The sequence below is a fragment of the Pelmatolapia mariae genome, linkage group LG9 (genome assembly GCF_036321145.2).
Source record: "Pelmatolapia mariae isolate MD_Pm_ZW linkage group LG9, Pm_UMD_F_2, whole genome shotgun sequence".
Classification (NCBI taxonomy): Eukaryota; Metazoa; Chordata; class Actinopteri; order Cichliformes; family Cichlidae; genus Pelmatolapia; species Pelmatolapia mariae.
Window position 1 is genome coordinate 22,115,196 of NC_086235.1, and position 17,250 is coordinate 22,132,445.

General features: G+C 40.9%; 1 protein-coding gene across 4 annotated transcripts in view; it reads right to left on the reverse strand.

The window, feature by feature from the left end:
- Window positions 1-17,250, reverse strand: part of mtrr (5-methyltetrahydrofolate-homocysteine methyltransferase reductase) — a 28,306-nt gene that overhangs the window by 8,348 nt on the left and 2,708 nt on the right. For 3 of the 4 annotated variants that reach the window (XR_010094848.1, XM_063483869.1, XM_063483868.1), the window contains exons 6-12: window positions 17,081-17,194; window positions 16,818-16,974; window positions 16,593-16,681; window positions 14,098-14,278; window positions 8,982-9,024; window positions 6,479-6,659; window positions 5,699-5,817 (exon numbers count right to left, since the gene is read on the reverse strand). Coding sequence is in view for 3 of the 4 variants with exons in the window: in XM_063483869.1 (XP_063339939.1) it covers window positions 5,699-5,817; window positions 6,479-6,659; window positions 8,982-9,024; window positions 14,098-14,278; window positions 16,593-16,681; window positions 16,818-16,974; window positions 17,081-17,194 (884 nt within the window). In the remaining variant the exon portion in view is untranslated. Of the gene's footprint in view, window positions 1-2,919; window positions 3,138-5,698; window positions 5,818-6,478; window positions 6,660-8,981; window positions 9,025-14,097; window positions 14,279-16,592; window positions 16,682-16,817; window positions 16,975-17,080; window positions 17,195-17,250 lie in introns of those variants that run through there. The other variant, XM_063483870.1, reaches the window with a different exon arrangement.

Consider the following 17,250-nt stretch of genomic DNA (forward strand, 5'->3'; position numbering starts at 1 on the left):
TTGCAGGCAACAGCAATGCAGCAGCACAAAGCGGCTCTGAGGATGCCGTTATCTGTGCCACACACCTGCTGCAAAGGTGACAGCTCTCTCCCAGATAACAGTTGACCTCCAACCTTTCATGATGCCATCAGTCAGTTGACTGTCTAAAGAGACCGGCATTATCTGTTACCCTAGCTGTGGGTGGGTGATTTGGGGAGGGGCTAGCTGAAGTGACCAACCATGACAAGGGGCTGAGAAATACCACAGAGAGACACTGAGACTGGGCTCTTTGTGCTGCACCGCTGCGCTCCGAGGATACGGTGCCTGTTTCCCTAAATCCCATCCTTTGCTGTTCACAGACAGACTGAATCCTGCTGTGTTTTCCAGCTATCACAAAATGAAAATGGCAGCCAGCTCCTGAGACTAATGGAGGGATATTGTGCTTAAAGAGGTGATAATACTTTTAAATCTGTGCTGAAATCATTTGCTGGTTAATCTAATAACCAGCAAAGTATTTCAGCACAAAAAATAAATGACTAACATCAAAATTAAGACAAAATGAACTACATTTATCGAAATATTTTTAAATGATCTGAATGTTTTGCAAATTTTCACCTACTGGACACAGTCTGAGTCATCTCACATCTACGTCTAAAACTGCAAGATGAGCAGAGACGAAGACTCAGGATGTGGATAAGAAAACAAGCTGACTGCACGTGAATCTCCAGGCAAAAGATATTTTTGCATGGAGCTGGAGGCAGTTTTGTGGGCAAGACCTCCTTTGAAGGCACGGGTTAGAACTGGACTGGACTGGATATGTTTCATGAGGGAACAATAAATAATCTAGATTGCTTTTGCACAAGAACAGCTAATAAGACTCAGGTAACCAAGACGGTTCAAACAGCATGATTCAAACAGCACGATGCAGATGACATAAACAAGGTGGAAAAATCGTTGATTGGAAAGGCGAGATGAAATATTCGATATCCACTGCACAAAAACAAAGGTTTGAATCAAAGCCAGGAAGAATCTAAATTTAACAGAAGACTGACTGGATTTTATTGTCACTATGCTATTGGATGATAGGTCGCTGAATTGGTTTAAAAAGGTAGAGGACACTTGTATCTGTTTTTTAAAAGATTTGTACTGTTTTAATATAAATTTGAACTCGGCAACACAAAGAAGTCACTTTGGCCTGTAGACCACAAAGAACTCGTAATTACAGTGTTTCCAAACAACACTATGTAAACTGTACATAAAGGTCAGAATCTATGAGTTGCAGGTCTATTAGGCCTCATATTTAATTACAGATTGCATAAAGACAACATAGTAAACACTGAAACTCTGACGTTTTGTTTTTCCTTTTAGAAAACATGCTCATTTTGAATGTGATGCCAGTAATAAATCTTATTAAAAACTCTCTATATAGTTATGTTTACCACTTTGCAGAAAAGTAACTAAATTTAACACTCTCCAACTGCCAAAGTAGTTTTACTAAGAAGGCACGCTGCTGAAAAAACATGAAAACCATGGTTCAGCACTTGCTTTGTTAAAATATTTAAAGTATTCCCGAAAAAGTAAAGTGTCTGGATGACAGCATATGCTGCTCCAAAACTTAACTCGGCATTAATGGCACGCTCACAGATGTGCAAGTTTATAAAGCCATGTGCAATAATGCCCTCCCCCCATACAATCAAGGATGCTCGCATTGAACTGAGTGCCGATAACAAGCCAGATGGTTCGTCTGCTCTTTAGCCTGAAGGACGTGGCGTCCACGATTACCAAAAACAATTTAAGATATTGACTGGCGAGACCACAGGACACTTTTCCACTTCCCCTCAGTCTGTCTTAAATTGACTTGGGTCAATTTCTAAATCTTGTTTATGTATGGATTTCCCTTGGAAGGCAGAGATTTAACTTGCAATCCTGGATTCTGTGATAAACTGACACTGAAAAAAAGTCTTGTTGGGCCCACACGGTGATTTTCACAACAGAGACGTGTCTTTAAAGCTGTTCCACCTGAAGAACAGAAAAATCATGGCCGATTGCTCCCTGCATACTGTGATTTTACTGATATGATGTACCACAGATGATGGAGTTCCTAAATTCTACGTAATAATACATTTTTATGCTGAAATTGCTGAATTATTTGCCCACAAAGTCTTCCACAGAGCAATAATACCCTCCTTCTCTTTACTTTGGGAAAAGCAAAATCAATAAATAAACGTCTCCACAGGAGTTTCTATTCATTGCCACTCATTTAACTAACGTGTTGCCAGTTACTCATTGAGGAATGAAATGTTTATGAAGTGTCTATTTAGCATAACACATCTCTGAATTTCATTTCCTCCATCTCATGTTTTGAAACATGTTGCTGGCATCAAATTCAAACTGAGCATTTTCTTTAAATACCCATACACTCCTGTGTGCAGTCTCTGCAGTACACTGAACCAAATAAAGGTTTAAATGACTTGCAAATCATTGCTTTCTGTTTTTATTTACATTTAACACAGCATCCCAGGTTATTCTGGAAACGAGGTTGTATTTTCTGACATTTTATAGACTTAAGGATTACCAGATTCATTACATTTTTTAAAAAAATAATGAAGAGATTAATCAATTGTTTTGTTGTAGGGCTACACTAATTAGCCATAGGCAAAAACAAATCAATGCGCAAGTGTGACTGCGAATACTAAAAACAAAGCTTAGCTCTCATTAATTAAATGTAAAGTTGACCAGTAAGTAAGAATGATTCAGGGAATACATTTGTTTGAACTTTGTGCCTGCGACTGAGACTGGGTAACAGAGCTGTCTGGCTGACTTGATCTGAACGCTCAGATCCCGTCCATTAGCATCCTGGACGAGATTCTTCTGATCTGCAAACAGCCTCAAGTAAACTCATTTTAGTGGGCTCGTCTCTCCTCTCGCCGCCTGCCCTAAAGGGATCAATACCAATATGAAAAACCTGGATTCCATTCTGAGTAGACCACACCGGCGCCTTTCCCTGAATACAAATCACATCACACCACATACCCACACTATAACAGCCTGCAATAAAATCCCAGGGGAAGGCAGCATCTACAGAGCACTCCATTTGGGGTCGAAATCAGAGGCGGTTGCCTTTCAGCGCCATTCAGATGATCAGCAGGAGGGGGAAACTGCAAGGGAAGCTGAGGTTAAGGCCTGGTAAACATCACAATTATCTCATATCTTTCATTTTCATCTTTGCAGCTCAGTGCGAGTGGCACTGAGTGCCTTTTTTACATTCTAAAAATACAAAGAGCCAAAAAACAACAACAGCTTGAGACTTAATCACTGAAATTGCATTGCAGAATTACAATATACATCCAAAGTGATGAATTCAAAATGTTTTCATAATACGGAAGCAAGATGCTTAAGCTGCCTAATTGTAGTCAGCTTTCTGTTTGAACTGATAAATGGAAGCTAAATATTTGCTCACACAAAAACACAAACTTTAATACAAATTGTCATATTGAATGTACCAAATATGCCCACTGGTTCACCTAAAACTGAGGAAAAAAGATTCTTTTTTTTCCACTCCAAAAGAAAAACTTATGTTATGGCTTCTAAGAGGATTAACGCAAACCACTCACTTAAAATACAATATTTGTTTAACTGTCACTGCTCCCAGCTAAACTGAAAGACACTGAAAATCACATTCTCCATAAAATCCTTCCACGAACACCACAGCAATCAATACCAGACTACTGGAGGCCCTTATTAAAATCTCCTGGTACCACCAAGTGAGCCTGTGACCTTTAGAGACTCTTCTTCTACTTGTTACCAGTGCTACAAACTCGTACAAAGTACTTTTGAAAACAGCCATCGATTAACAGTGGGGGCGGACGAGGGGAGAGGTAGGAAGATCGAAGTGTCCCCATGTTGTTTTGTTGCTAACAGGGCCCTTCTCAGGCCTCGAGGCAGATACGGCGTCCCGTTGACAAACTGGTGATTGTTATCTCCTATCAGAGTGCAGCGTCAGCCGCCGAGGCTTTGTTTGGAATCTCAAGTTAGATTGTGCACAATGCTGCGCACCGCGACAGGTTTTTACAATCCTCAAGCAGAATACGCAGCTGGCAGGGGAGAAGATGAGAGACGCGGACGAGGAGAAGGGACTGTCGAGACAGCTGGGATGAATTGATTCACATGGGCTTATGCTGTAACAGTCAAGAGCTGCGTGATATAAAAAAAGAAAAGAAAAATAACAAGACAAAAAAAAAAAAAAAAACAAGTCTTTAAACTGAACTTTAAGGACATATTTGATTAGGAGGCTGTGCATTATGAACACGCAGCCTTGCAAAAATCAATCAAAATCCTCGTCCGCTGCTGTAATACAACACTCGAATGTGTATTTTTATAGATTTACATTTTGGAGAGCAATATTTGGCCTCTGCTGTAAGGATGAAAGTAAGACTAATATGTTCATATCAGTGCCTTACATCAGAGCACTGTCCCTCTGGCTGAGCCTTTATCATTAAGAAGAAGAAGAGCCTGCCTGTGAGTGCTGCGACCAGGTCAGTCAGAAAACATGCTATCTTCATCGCTCCATCCCACAGGCACAAGCAAAGCATCACCCCAGATGACCACTCATCTTTCCCCGAATCTTTGCGGCAGACAATCCACCGCTGCCATCACTTCAGCCGGTGCCGTGTCACCTCTCAGAGCAATCACGCGCGGACACCACCCGCCACTACAGAGCAGACATCCGGGGGATTTAGAGACAATTGGAGTTGACTGGGGCACAACCTCATTTACACAAAGCCACCCAAGAGTTAGACATGTCAGTCTGACTAAAAAGGCTTACTGCGCTTTCTGACAATTCATGGTGGCTATAAGCCTGGTTCAACACACAGCCATCAGCCCGGATCACATTAAATCCTTCTGACAGGTCATTTTCTCGCAATCTCGATTTAGCCATCAATTCAGACAATTAAACAAAATGTCACGTTTTCCTCTAAATGAGAGCACTCTTCAATCACAGACGTACAGCGCAGCGATGGTTTAACTAGCTGGAGAGAACTACTGCCTACTAAGCTAACAGTCAATATCCTCCAATCACCTCTTTGGCAATTACAAGCAATGATTTGCTCCAACATGACCACCACCTACTGGAGAATTTACTTTGAAATCAATATCACTCCACGTGCTGCTTTAACTCTTGGCCCTTTATCAGAGAAGTCATAAATTTGTGCATCAGAGAAGGTGTAATTTATTCCTGGTGAGATAAGTAAAACAGCTGACATAATCCCTGACGTGATCGCAGCCCTCGCTGCTAGATTTATTATGGCTTATGTGATGTACATGACGTGGTCTTTTTACCGGCTTTGAGAAGGGTCTCATTTAATTGTCTCTGCAGATTACTAGAAAATATGCACAGATGATGAGCACTTAACATCACTTCAACATTGTGAATATTCATTAAAGGCTGCGTAATTTCAGCTGGAAATGTGTGTGCGACACTTCGCACAAATCAGCACATAACCCGATGCTTGACACGGACATTTCACCGACCCACTTCAGCTGCGATTTTTGGCGCCGATTCAAGTGCATTATTACGTGCACTTGAATCCTCTTGACGGAAACATTTCCAAAATGGGAGATCTCAAAATATGCAATGAGCCTCTTCTTTGGGAAAAAAAAAGTCACTTGTGTTGCAAGCTGATATTCTATTGTGTGCTTAAAAAAAACATAAGCGTACCTTTGCTGGAGGAAGCCGATGAATGGAGCGACTCCGGTGCCTGGGCCAACCATGATGAAGGGCACTGATGGATCAGGGGGAAGCCGAAAAGACGCGTTGGGTCTCAAACTCACATGGATCTAGCGTCAAAGGATATTAGAGCGCATTTACAATAATTAGAGTAATTACAACAATGCCAAGGAGCCGCTGTGGGCTTGCCAATCGATTCATTGATCTACTTCTTACTCTAAGATATACTAATGAGAAAACTCATGAGCTTCATTTGAAATCCAGAGTATGTGGTAGGGAAGACTGCTTCCTCTAAGTTAAACTACTTTACTTTAATTAACCACACACAACTGGCTCAAAGCTCACTCTCTTTACATGTCTGAGCTAATAAAGCTGAGTTTTCAGAGGGACATAAAACACGTAGTGGAAGCTGTCTGAATCCCTAACGCCCAGCACAGCACAATTTCAAGCCATTGTGCTCAACTCTTGCTTTCTTTCCCCACCCCTTCTAGTACCTCTTGAACTGTAATACTGGAAGGAGAATGGGGCAGTCAACCTCTCTTGCTATTTTATTGGAAAAATCAAAACAAAGACAAAGTAAGGACCAGTAAAGTGTAGCAAGATTTCAACCTAGCCAGAAGGGTACATCTATTTTTTCTCACCCTATGAGCGTTTGCTTGCAACTGCTACAGCACTTGTACCAGCAAATATGAGCACTTAGAAATTTATCAGCCAAGACCACAAATGTGCACAATCTACTTTCAGCTTTTTCTACCCCAGTCTACTCATTACCTTTGGCAGCGCTGGGCTGCTGGACGAATCAGCCTTCCCAGGGAAAACCAGGCCAGGATTGATGAGGTCAAACAGCCAGCCAGTACACAAGCCTCGCCTCCCCGCAGGCCGGCCGGAGCATGCTGGGATCTCTACCACGTTGAAGACAAAATGAAGCCTTCCTGGGTGTCTAAGACGAGAGCTACAGAGATGGCACCACAGATGGTTTGAGATGGAAAAAGGCAGAGACAGGGGGGGAAACATCAGCATGTGAGAGTGTGTGTGCAAGGCATGCAGACAGTGACAAGCAGGGAGGAAGTGAAAACAGAGTGAAACACAGAGAGGCAGAGGGAAAGCAGAAAATTGGGAAAGATTATTTTAGGCCAATTACTTCAGCATGGCCGTTACTTACAGCTACCTATTTTGAACAATTTCAGCTGTTTAGTGATATCTCGGGCACAACAAGCGGTAAAATGACTCAGTTTGGAGGAAGCCTTACAGAGCTTTCACCCACTGTATCTAGTAGTGGTTTTTTGGATCCTACGCTTGAAATTGACATCATACTGTGTATTAGCCTCCTAATAAACACGTATGTGTACATATTTTCTTAAAATCAAACCAGAATGTAATTTCTGCTTCTCGAAGAATAAAAGCTTCTGTCTTATTTGCCTCGATAAAGATGCCTCTCTATTCACTGTCGGCTAGAGCACTCTCGCGCACTCTTATCCTTCACTCTCCGGTTCCTGTGGGCCACTGGAGACCTCTATTGACCACAGCATCAATAATGCAGGTCTCTAATGTCTCTGCACCATCTGATAAACTACAGCCACTCTCTCCTGTCTATTTCCCATCTCTCTTCACACACACACACATACAAGCAGCTAAGGGAGAGACTAATGAGAGGAGCGGAGAAGTTTTGACATTGCGTTAGATGTTGCTGTTCAACATGAGTCTCAAAGAAAACCTAATGGGCACTAGCTTAAAAGGGAGCGCAAATCAATGACTAGCTAAGTGAGGAAAAAAGAAGGAACACTTGGCCTATTTAAACTGAGCACAGCTAGCTAAAGTCTATGCATTTTTAAAGTCCGTTCATTTATGCAGTTTCTTCCTATCAATGAAATCTACAAACAGCCATTCAAACTAATGTATACCACATAATGTGCACGTCTGGCAAAAGGAGTCCAAAACAAGCTTCACACAGATACGAAAAACTTACATAAAGTGTCTTACTAAAGTGTCACGCTGCCAATTGCCACCAGAAGAGCTTCGCTGTGCCATGGCACGAATTCTCTGAAACTCTACTGGAGAGATGAAACACACTTCTTCCAAAGATACTCCCACATTTGGTGATGGAGACTGCATCGAACATGCTGAACCCAAAATCTTCCAAAGGTGTATATCTGGCTTGAAATATTACGGCTACAAAGGCCACACCATATGATTCATATAATTTTCATGCTCTATGTCCCCTCGTGCCCCAAGCAGGAGAGAACTGTCATGCTGCAAGAAACAACCCATACCAGGATAGAAATATTTCTTCACTAGAGATGGTCACTCATAGCCAACACAATGCCCTGCACACAACATAGCATGCCCCTGGACGCCCTTGCTGTAGGTATAAGGGTTCAGGTTTTTCCTTTAATTTGTCACCCTACACAATTCAAATTACTATTACTTTTTAAAGTTCTTTCTAAGTACCTCGACAAATCTAATTTTATATTAATGCCAGATTTTATTAAGTTAACAGAGCTTCTCTCTCATGTTATTAACTCCCTCTCCTTAATGCTCTTAATGTCCGATAATTTGAAAGCTCAATCCACCCCTGTGAAGGGATTGGCAAAATAGCAGATCTCCAGTGGATGCTGTTGCATTTCCCAGCTGCCAACAGAGCAAAATCAATATTTTATCATGCAAACTCAAACTCTCTTGTCCAGCGGTGCCTAATAAACAAACCTGGGCATTCAGTGATATATCATGATGCATGCATAGGAATAAAACAGCAACAAGACTTTTAAAACAAGGTTAGGCAGCTATGAGACCAAACAACACACACACACACACACGCATATCAATGGATTTCTATTATACTTGTGTAACGCAGTATTCATGCACAGCCATGTAAAATGTATATGAAATCAGAATACCATATTTACTTGACGCTTGCAGACAGTCGTCTGTGTCGTTTTTTACTTTTCTCATAACAAGCCTCATGTCTTCACTGAGTGACAGCTTTAGACTGCAGACAGTTTAGCTTAGCACTCTTTTATGCTAAATATGGCTTGGTATCATTGTGCTGAAATATGCAAGACCAACCCCCCCCAACGAAACTGTTCAGCATTAATCCACCCCCAAACTAAACAGGATAGTTCTGTTGTGCAGAAAGAAAATACCAGCTAGCGTTTAAAGATTTAGGCTTCCAAGATCACTTAGAATAAAACAGGCATACTTGGCTGGGTGATAAAGCACACTTGTGCAGCTCTACAGTACAAAGCGTATTCTTCAGTGTAATTTTCTGTCACCTTACCTGGCTGCTGAATAAGGCCGGGGTTGCAGTTTTGGCAAATGCTCTGAAAGGCAAGCACAAATGTCAATCACCGCGCTGTCTTGCTAAGATTTGGTTACACAGTCAATCGCGACAGAGAGGAGACGAATTATGCGAAAGTCATTTCGGTCCATTGAAACGTCCTACCTACCAATCTATCCTCAGTAACCCCCACCCAGGTTACAGTCTTGTTTCTAGGACACACTTCTATATTTATGAAATTACAAACTCAGGGTTATAGAATCCCAAGTGTCCAGATGTGGAGCCAGTAGGAAACAGATTGCTTATGCAGACCTTATTTCAATGCCAGCCATGAAGGTGCCCTCTTTTGGGTAATATGTCGCACACATTATATATGCGAGGAGGTGTCAGTTACATCGGGAAAACTTTTTTTAAGAGTTTGAGATAACTTTTTACCTGACAGCAACAAGATATGCCATTCTCTATCCAGTGCCCAGCTCCACTGATTAGACGCTGGCAAAGAGAGAGATTGAGAGTTGTGCGACGTGCTTGCTGTGCACTCCCTACATTTTATTTGTATCTCGGTGATAGATGAAGCCGGACAAGTAAAGCACCACCATATGTACCAGCTGAGGCTGTACAATAACACATTTTTCTGCTAAATTGCCAGAGAGACAAACAGCTGGTCTAAATCTGCTCTCTCCTCTCTTTCTGGATTTCTCTGACATCTAAACAGCTCAGAGGTTTCAGAGAGACAGCTCCGCACTTTGACGTCCATTTCATCTCTTTGCGCTGAGATTTTTTCAACAAACGCAAAGGCTTTGCTGAAACAGCAGTTAGCTACTAATAATTTATCCACATATCCTCAAACACTGAAAAGACCAACAAAACTGAAAAATAAAAACAGGGCCAGGGGCTAACATCAGTTTTAGACAGTAAAGAACAGTCGGCTAATAAAATAGACTAAATAAAAGCAATGCACATGTTTTTTTAATACATTTCCTAAGAAATAAAGATATTTAATACTTGGTTGCGATTAGGTTTTTAACCACTTTAAGTACAGTGAGTACAGTGAAGTCGTTGTCATGTTCGGGAGCCTAGTTTGGGATGTGAGTTTGTGACATTGTGTTATCCTGCTGGAGCAACAATAAGAAGATGGGTACACTGTGTTCATAAAGGGACAGACATGTTCAGCAACATTACTCAGGTAGGCTGTGCTGTTCAAACAATGCTCAGTTGGTGCTTAGGGGTCCAAAGTGTGCCAAGAAAATATCCCCCACACCACTACAACACCTCCAATAGGGTAACCAGCACCCCAAAGGCAAGCTGGATCTATACTTTCATGTCGTTTACACTAAATTCAAACCGAATGCTGCAGCAGAAATTAAGATTCATCAAACCAGGCAACGTTTTTTCAATTTTCATTGCCCAATTTTGGGGAGCCTGAAAACCGCACCCTCAGTTTCTTGTTTTTAGCTCCCAGAAGTGGCAGCCAGCGTGGTCTTCTGCGGCTGTAGCCCATCTGCGTCAAGGTTCAACATGTTGTAGATCCAGAGATGCTCCTCTGCATACCTTGGTTGTTCTGAGTGGTCTTTTGAGTTACTGTTGCCTTCCTATCAGCTCAAAGCAGTCTGGCTATTCTCCTCTGACTTCTGTCATCAACAAGGCCTTTTCACCCAGAGAACTGACGCTCACTGGATAATTTCTCATATTTGGACCATACTCTGTAAACCCTAGAGACGGCTGTGTGGGAAAATTCCAGTAGATCAGCAGTTTCTGAAATACTCAGAGCAGCCAGTCTGGCACCAAAAACCGTGTCACGTTCAAAATCACTTAAATTACTTTTCTTCCCCATTCTGGTGCCCGGGTTGAACGTTAGCAGGTTGTCTTGTCGATGTCTAAATGTCTCAATGCAGTGAGCTGCTGCCACCTGATTGGCTTATTACATATATCCATGAGCGAGCAGTTTGAAAGATGTACCCGTGAATGTGTAAGTATGTCTGTGGCTGAAGAAATGTAATTGTTTTATGACCTGCCATCTTAGTGAAGCATTAAATTATTTCCACTATCACAGAAAATCAGATGTGTAAAGAAAACCTGGAAGATTAGGTTAAAAAAAACTGTCTATTTTATCGGGAAAACACATTCTTTTCTTTGATGTAAATTTAACTGAAAGGGCAGTTTTGCATGTCAGTATTTGAAAGGCTGCATAAATATACTCAATAAAGAGATTCCTTGTTATATATTTGAAGTCTGAGAAATAGCAGTGTCTTGTATTTCTCTTTGAGATGCCTCCAATATCCAGCATGACTCATAATATTAAAACTAGCCGGAGCAAATAGGACTTATATTCTGAAAGAAGTCCAAATGTTTCAGACTTGGAGGCTTAAAATGTATTAACGTATCACAAGGTGAGCCAAGATTACAGGACGGCCTTGTTTTGTTGTAATCAATATGCATGTACTGGAGATACAAGCCACAGTGAATCATCTGTAAATAAATCTTTAGAGATAATTAGAGCTAAGCTGCACCAGAATGGATAAATAAATCGTTCCTGTTTTTAAAGTTTCTCAAAAACCAACAGTGAGTTGCTGCTTAATGGGACAAATCCTCACACACAAAATATCTGAGGATCCTTTCAGTCGGTGCAAGTGTACACCTCTCCATCAGAGGGTGTATCGTGTATGTTAGCGCTATCCTCCACAGCTGTGCAGAGCTTGAGTTGCTGCCTTTCTATCACAGAGTGACAGCACATGTCTGAATCAGAGGACAATCAATCCATCATCTCGCATCACTGCGCTGCAATGATACTGGTGGTAGATACAGAGGATGGATCACTTTTAAAACCCTCTGAATGCAAAGCTTTTTTGTCGCAGTCAGTGGCTCGAAGATACATTTTTAAATATGTAATCCAAAAAAGGCTTAAGAAAAAAACAAAACAAAAAGCACAGTCCCAAGATCCCCACTATGTTTTCAGGGGTATCATCGATCATAGTGCACAACAATATAATCTATTTCATCTCAAAAGTCTCTGTGCTGCAATTTATATGCAGAGGTACCATTTTAGTAGAATAAATGAGATAGAAATGTGGTTGCACATAAAAGCATATACTTCTCGAGATTTATGGAGAGTTTCTTTGGCTGTGCATGGAATTAGAGAAGTTGTTAGCATTAAGGCGTTAAGTGGAATTCTCCTCGGGAAGGTTTTTGCAGTTTTTAATAGCCTGCAAATGCTAATTTCAAGTTATTTCTGAACGAAGGACCTGCTAGCTCATGGTTTTCCGAAACCATTTAAACATTTTCTGTGGCGTTTTTATTACGACTTAAATGAATAAAGTGGGAATAGAAGTGATATGCAGTCCGTTCTCTGTGACCAGGAAATTTCATTTTAAATTTAATGCTTTTCCTCAAAACAGAAGGGCCAGTAACCTCTTGGGATACCGACATATTCCCTTTACTTTACTTTAGTGAGGATTATTTTGTTCTGCAAGTTTAAGTCCAGAAAAAAAGTAAAAGAATAGAAAAGAAAACTGCACCTTGGTATGATTTCATTTGAGGTCTGCTGTAAAGTAATTGAAAAAGATGCTCATGGACAGCATTCAGTTCCCAGGGGCTTTGACCCCAAAGTTTTTATCTAACACTCTGTATGAATCAATGAACTATCAACACGACAGCTGGCTCTGAAAAGTGGGCATCTTTCTCAATTTAGACCCAGCATCTACTTTTGTAACCAGCCTGCACTTGGCCAAAGACATGTGGGTCCAGAGACATCTCTCCTCATTATTTACAGTTAGTGTAAAACAGCCTAAACCCTAATCAGCAAATGCCTCCCCTTCAGTTGAGGTAATGAACCAAGAACACTGCAAAAATGCAGCAGTGTACTTTAACAGCGACACCCTGAGTCAGAGTTTACCATTAACCTATGATCCAAACTGACCCTGTGCATTCGTGTCCTTGCAAAGCTCAGTGGTTTACCAGTATACCAAATAACAGCTGCTGCCCTGAGGGGTCTGCAACGCCGCATTCTTCACGAGGGCACGATTGTCCCCGTTGCCAATTTCTGCATCAGTTCACCAGAGTAAAAGGTGCTGTGGTTGGCAAGTAGGCCTAAAATAGCTGACATTGGGGTAGGCCAGGAGCTGTGACACAGCTGTTTTAGAGGACAGCTCAACTTGTATATGAAGCTGTAGCCAACTAATTTCACTGTCTGCTAAGTTTCAGTCAAAGCTTATTAGATCTATACTGAATGAATGACCAGCCAACTATCTTAATGAGCTGAAAGGAAAATGTTAGTTTCTTACCAACAGTTCACACCAAGGGTCAAAAAAAAAAGGAGACGATAGGTGGCAGACGGCAGAAAAAAAAATCATCAATATTATTAGCAGAGTGCGAGATAATGGATAAACTTCAAAATATATATCTTGACTTAGAGCATCAAGTTTGGCGTTATACTTAGAGAAACTGGAAAAACAAAACAATATTGGAGCTGCAGATTTTAAAATGAGACGAGGAAGTAAGCGTTGACCCTTTGGGGAGCCTCTTGATGCCCTCTCTCTGACTATTAGGTATAATTAAATGCTCTGACCAAATCAACCATGAGCCTGCGCTCACAGAACAGGGCTTTACTAAGGCTACAGTGACCCCTACTGGATGAAAATGATCCAGTCAGACAAACTCTGAATCACAAAAGACAGAAGGGCAGGCGCGACAATAACCCGAGGTGTTATTAAAAGTGAAATAAATAGTTCTCAAACAATTCCACTGACACTTTGTGCGGGTGCAGTCAAAATCCCACTCTCACGTCAATCATTGTAATTCTCCATCTCCTTGAAGCAAATTGAAAACTTGTTTTAATTAAACATGCATCTATTATAATCTTGAAGTTTGAAAAAAATGCAATGACTTTTTTGAAGACACTGGAAAAATCCAAAACATAAAATATACTTATCTATGATAATTGGACAAAATCATGACTAAAATTGTGATTTTTATCACACTGTGTATTTTAGAGAGGCTTTCAGATTCCCCATTAAAACCTGGAAAAGATCACTTTATCTATGATGATTATACACTCAGTTAGTCGGTGGAAAAAAACTGACATTTTCTGTGTGAGTGAGCTAACAGCAGGGAGTCTGACCTATGAGGAGGCTGAGAGGAGGTAAGCAGGATGGGAAAGCTGTAAGAAGCTCCAAAATGCTGAGGCTCGGGTCTCTCACATACAGGTTGTAGTCTGCAGCACCTTGTTTACTGCAGAGCTCCTGCAGTCTCCTCCTCTGCACGCTGTCCCCTGTATGCTCCACCAGAGCTCGCAGAAACGCCTGACAGAGACACAGAAATCAGATGCGCTGTCACCCGAAGCTGTTCTGCACCTCCGTCAGCCACAATGGTCGTGACTTTTACAAAAAGGAGAGCCAGCCACACTGTACACAAAGTCTGAAATCTAAACAGGTAGACCCTGCTTCCAACCCCGTTATGTAGTACAGCTATTTTAATATGCACAAAGCCATTTCTTCCACTATAAAATTATAATTTTCTTTTTTTTTTTTTATAAAAAAAGAGAAAAAAAAGGCCTTTAAGACTACTGAGAAATTAGCAGAGGCGAAGAAGCAATCTTTTAATTCTCAAACAAAGTCCTAAAAATCGATTAATGCAATCAATTACCCAGTTACATTTGCAGAGGACACGCTGCGGTTTAATCGGCATTTCATTAGTAACTGCTTGTTATTTTTATTGTAGGCACCAATTAAAATAAAAAGATTAAAGGGATCACAAAGAAACATTAAAACGCTTCTGCTTAAAATTTAGTCTGCAACCATGAATCAATCAGATGCTGTAATCTGAACTTCTAAGTATTTGTCAAGCCTAAGTGCTCTGTATAATCTCAGTGATTCATTACAGCTTTGACTGCATGTATGCAAAGATTTGTGGCACGTTCTTCACTGCACTGGATCGAGTGTAACATTTTTCTCAGCTCAATTGGAGAATCAGGATGTACAGCTATATCTGCCTGTGTTTGATGCTGCTACACATAAGACTGGGAAGTCTCATTGCCAAAGAACCAGAGGTTATCATCTTTCCCGATCCTTAAAAAAAAAAAAATGTGAAGCTTAAAAATTGCAGGCTTTAGTGAAACAGCTGAAGCGCCTGCATTACACAGGCAGGTGTTGTAAAATAAAACTTTTATTGTCTTGTAAGTCTTCCGACAACACAGTGGCAGGAAAAAAAAATCTATTTCTGTGCAGGAATTTAATAGAGGAAGCTGTGAACAAAACATCTATAAAGACTTCTGAGGGAACTGAACTGAGTGAAGCCGTTAACATTTAGATGTTCTACATCTTTCTGACACTTTATCAATTTTTTGGGTGCAGTTCAAAAAGAGTCCTTAAATAAAATCCAAGCAGAATTCAATATATAATGGCTCGCTAACTTAATTCATGATTATGACAAAGCAACTTTTTATTGCACAGGGTTTTATAAGCGTGTCAGATATTTTTAAATGCTTAACGAGAAAAAGTAACCCATCCATCTTTTTTCTTCCATTTCTCCTATTCTGGGTTGCAGGGTGGAGCAGTGGAGCCTATGCCAGATATCAAAAGGAAGAGGTGGGGCTGCTAGTTGCCAGTCTGTTGCAGGGCTAACACATAACACCTACAGTCAGTTTAGAATCATCAGATAACCGAAAATCTCTTTAGATGCCTTTAGACTGTGGGAGGAAGCTGGAGTACCTGGAGAGACAGCATGCAAACTCAGACCCAAGACCTTCTTGCTGTGAGGTGACAATACCAACCACCACTACACCCAGAAAATGTAACCTTTTTAAATAAATGCAAACCTGTAGTGTGCGTGTATCATTAAATATAAATTGTGCTTTAAATGTTGTGCGATTTAAGGGTTTCAAAGGGAATCAAGCACTGGATTCAGACCAGTATTTACAATGACGTGCTTATCAGAGCTTTAGGGTTATTACCATATACTGTCATGTTTTCTGCAAGTGTGTAGTGAAGAGTAAATAACTGATACAGCTCATGCCAGATGGAATTTTTTTTCACTTTTTCCCCTTCTTTTTCATTAAATAATCACTTAAGCTCTCTAATTTAAAAAAAAAAAAACAATCAAAAAAACAAGATGATGTGAAAATAATAACTTCACCATTAACAGTTTTTAATGAATCACGTTTAAGGAATCAGAGGAAACTACTGCAGGCCACATCGCCAGCCAGAGCTCACAGACTGACGAAAGCTCAACACTTGGGCAATTTGACATTTTCACGCACCAAATGTGAACTTAATTTTAACGTTTCAACAGAGGGATCACGGAGGTTAAATGATTATTTCAGCTTTGGACCAGGACTTAGTAAATCCAGCCTTGCCTGAGCGTATTAAACCAAACTATACAAACCCCTGCAAATCTTCTGGGTCCAGACCCGCTGCTGACTCACACTACTCGACACATTTTTCTCCCAGCTTTGACACAACAAATAAAAACAACGTGCAGGTAGCGGTGTCAGAAAGACACATTCCCTTTATTATGCTAAGACAGTAAAATAACAAGCAGATTGTCACATGAAAAAGTGACTTTGTTTATGCAGTTTGCAAAGCAAGTAGCTGCAAAGCAATATAGGGAAAATGGTACCTTCTTGGGAACACTTCTGATCTCCAGACACCATGTGAGCAAAAACAGGAGAGAAACATTCTGTGGGATGTAGGGTGGCACCTGGGCACCTTTAAGAGGGGAAGAAGGAAAATTAAAAGGATGAGCCTAATGGGGCAGCTTCACAATCATGGTGATCGCTGCAATGAGATATCCTATTGTCCATATTGTGTGTTATTTTCAAGAGTGTATGAGTTGTAGTATTACCTTTTTTCTTAGTGTCTTTTTGCAGAGAAATATTGACATGGTGGTTCCTTTGGCTGTGAAGGCCCAGCCTGTGGAGCATGTGGTCCACGTCTGCAGCCCTGTTTGGGCAGAACACATCAAAGGAATCCCCTGGTTGATAAGCCAACACTGGGTGAGCCTGAGAATGGATAAAAAAGAAACTTACAACACTGAACTTGCAATCTACATCTTTGCTGGGGGTTAATTAAAGCTTCATTTAAATGAGCATCTTTTTTCATGCTTACAGAGATCTCCAGTTCCAGGAGAAGTGCTGTCTTGACTGCATCTCCTCTGGTCAGTTGAACTGCCTTGGATATAGGCACCTGATGAAGAGCCTCTTTGTTTAACGGCCCCACAATCTAAAAATATACAAATAAAAACTTAGTGGCCAGTGAAGGAGGAAACATGGGCTAAA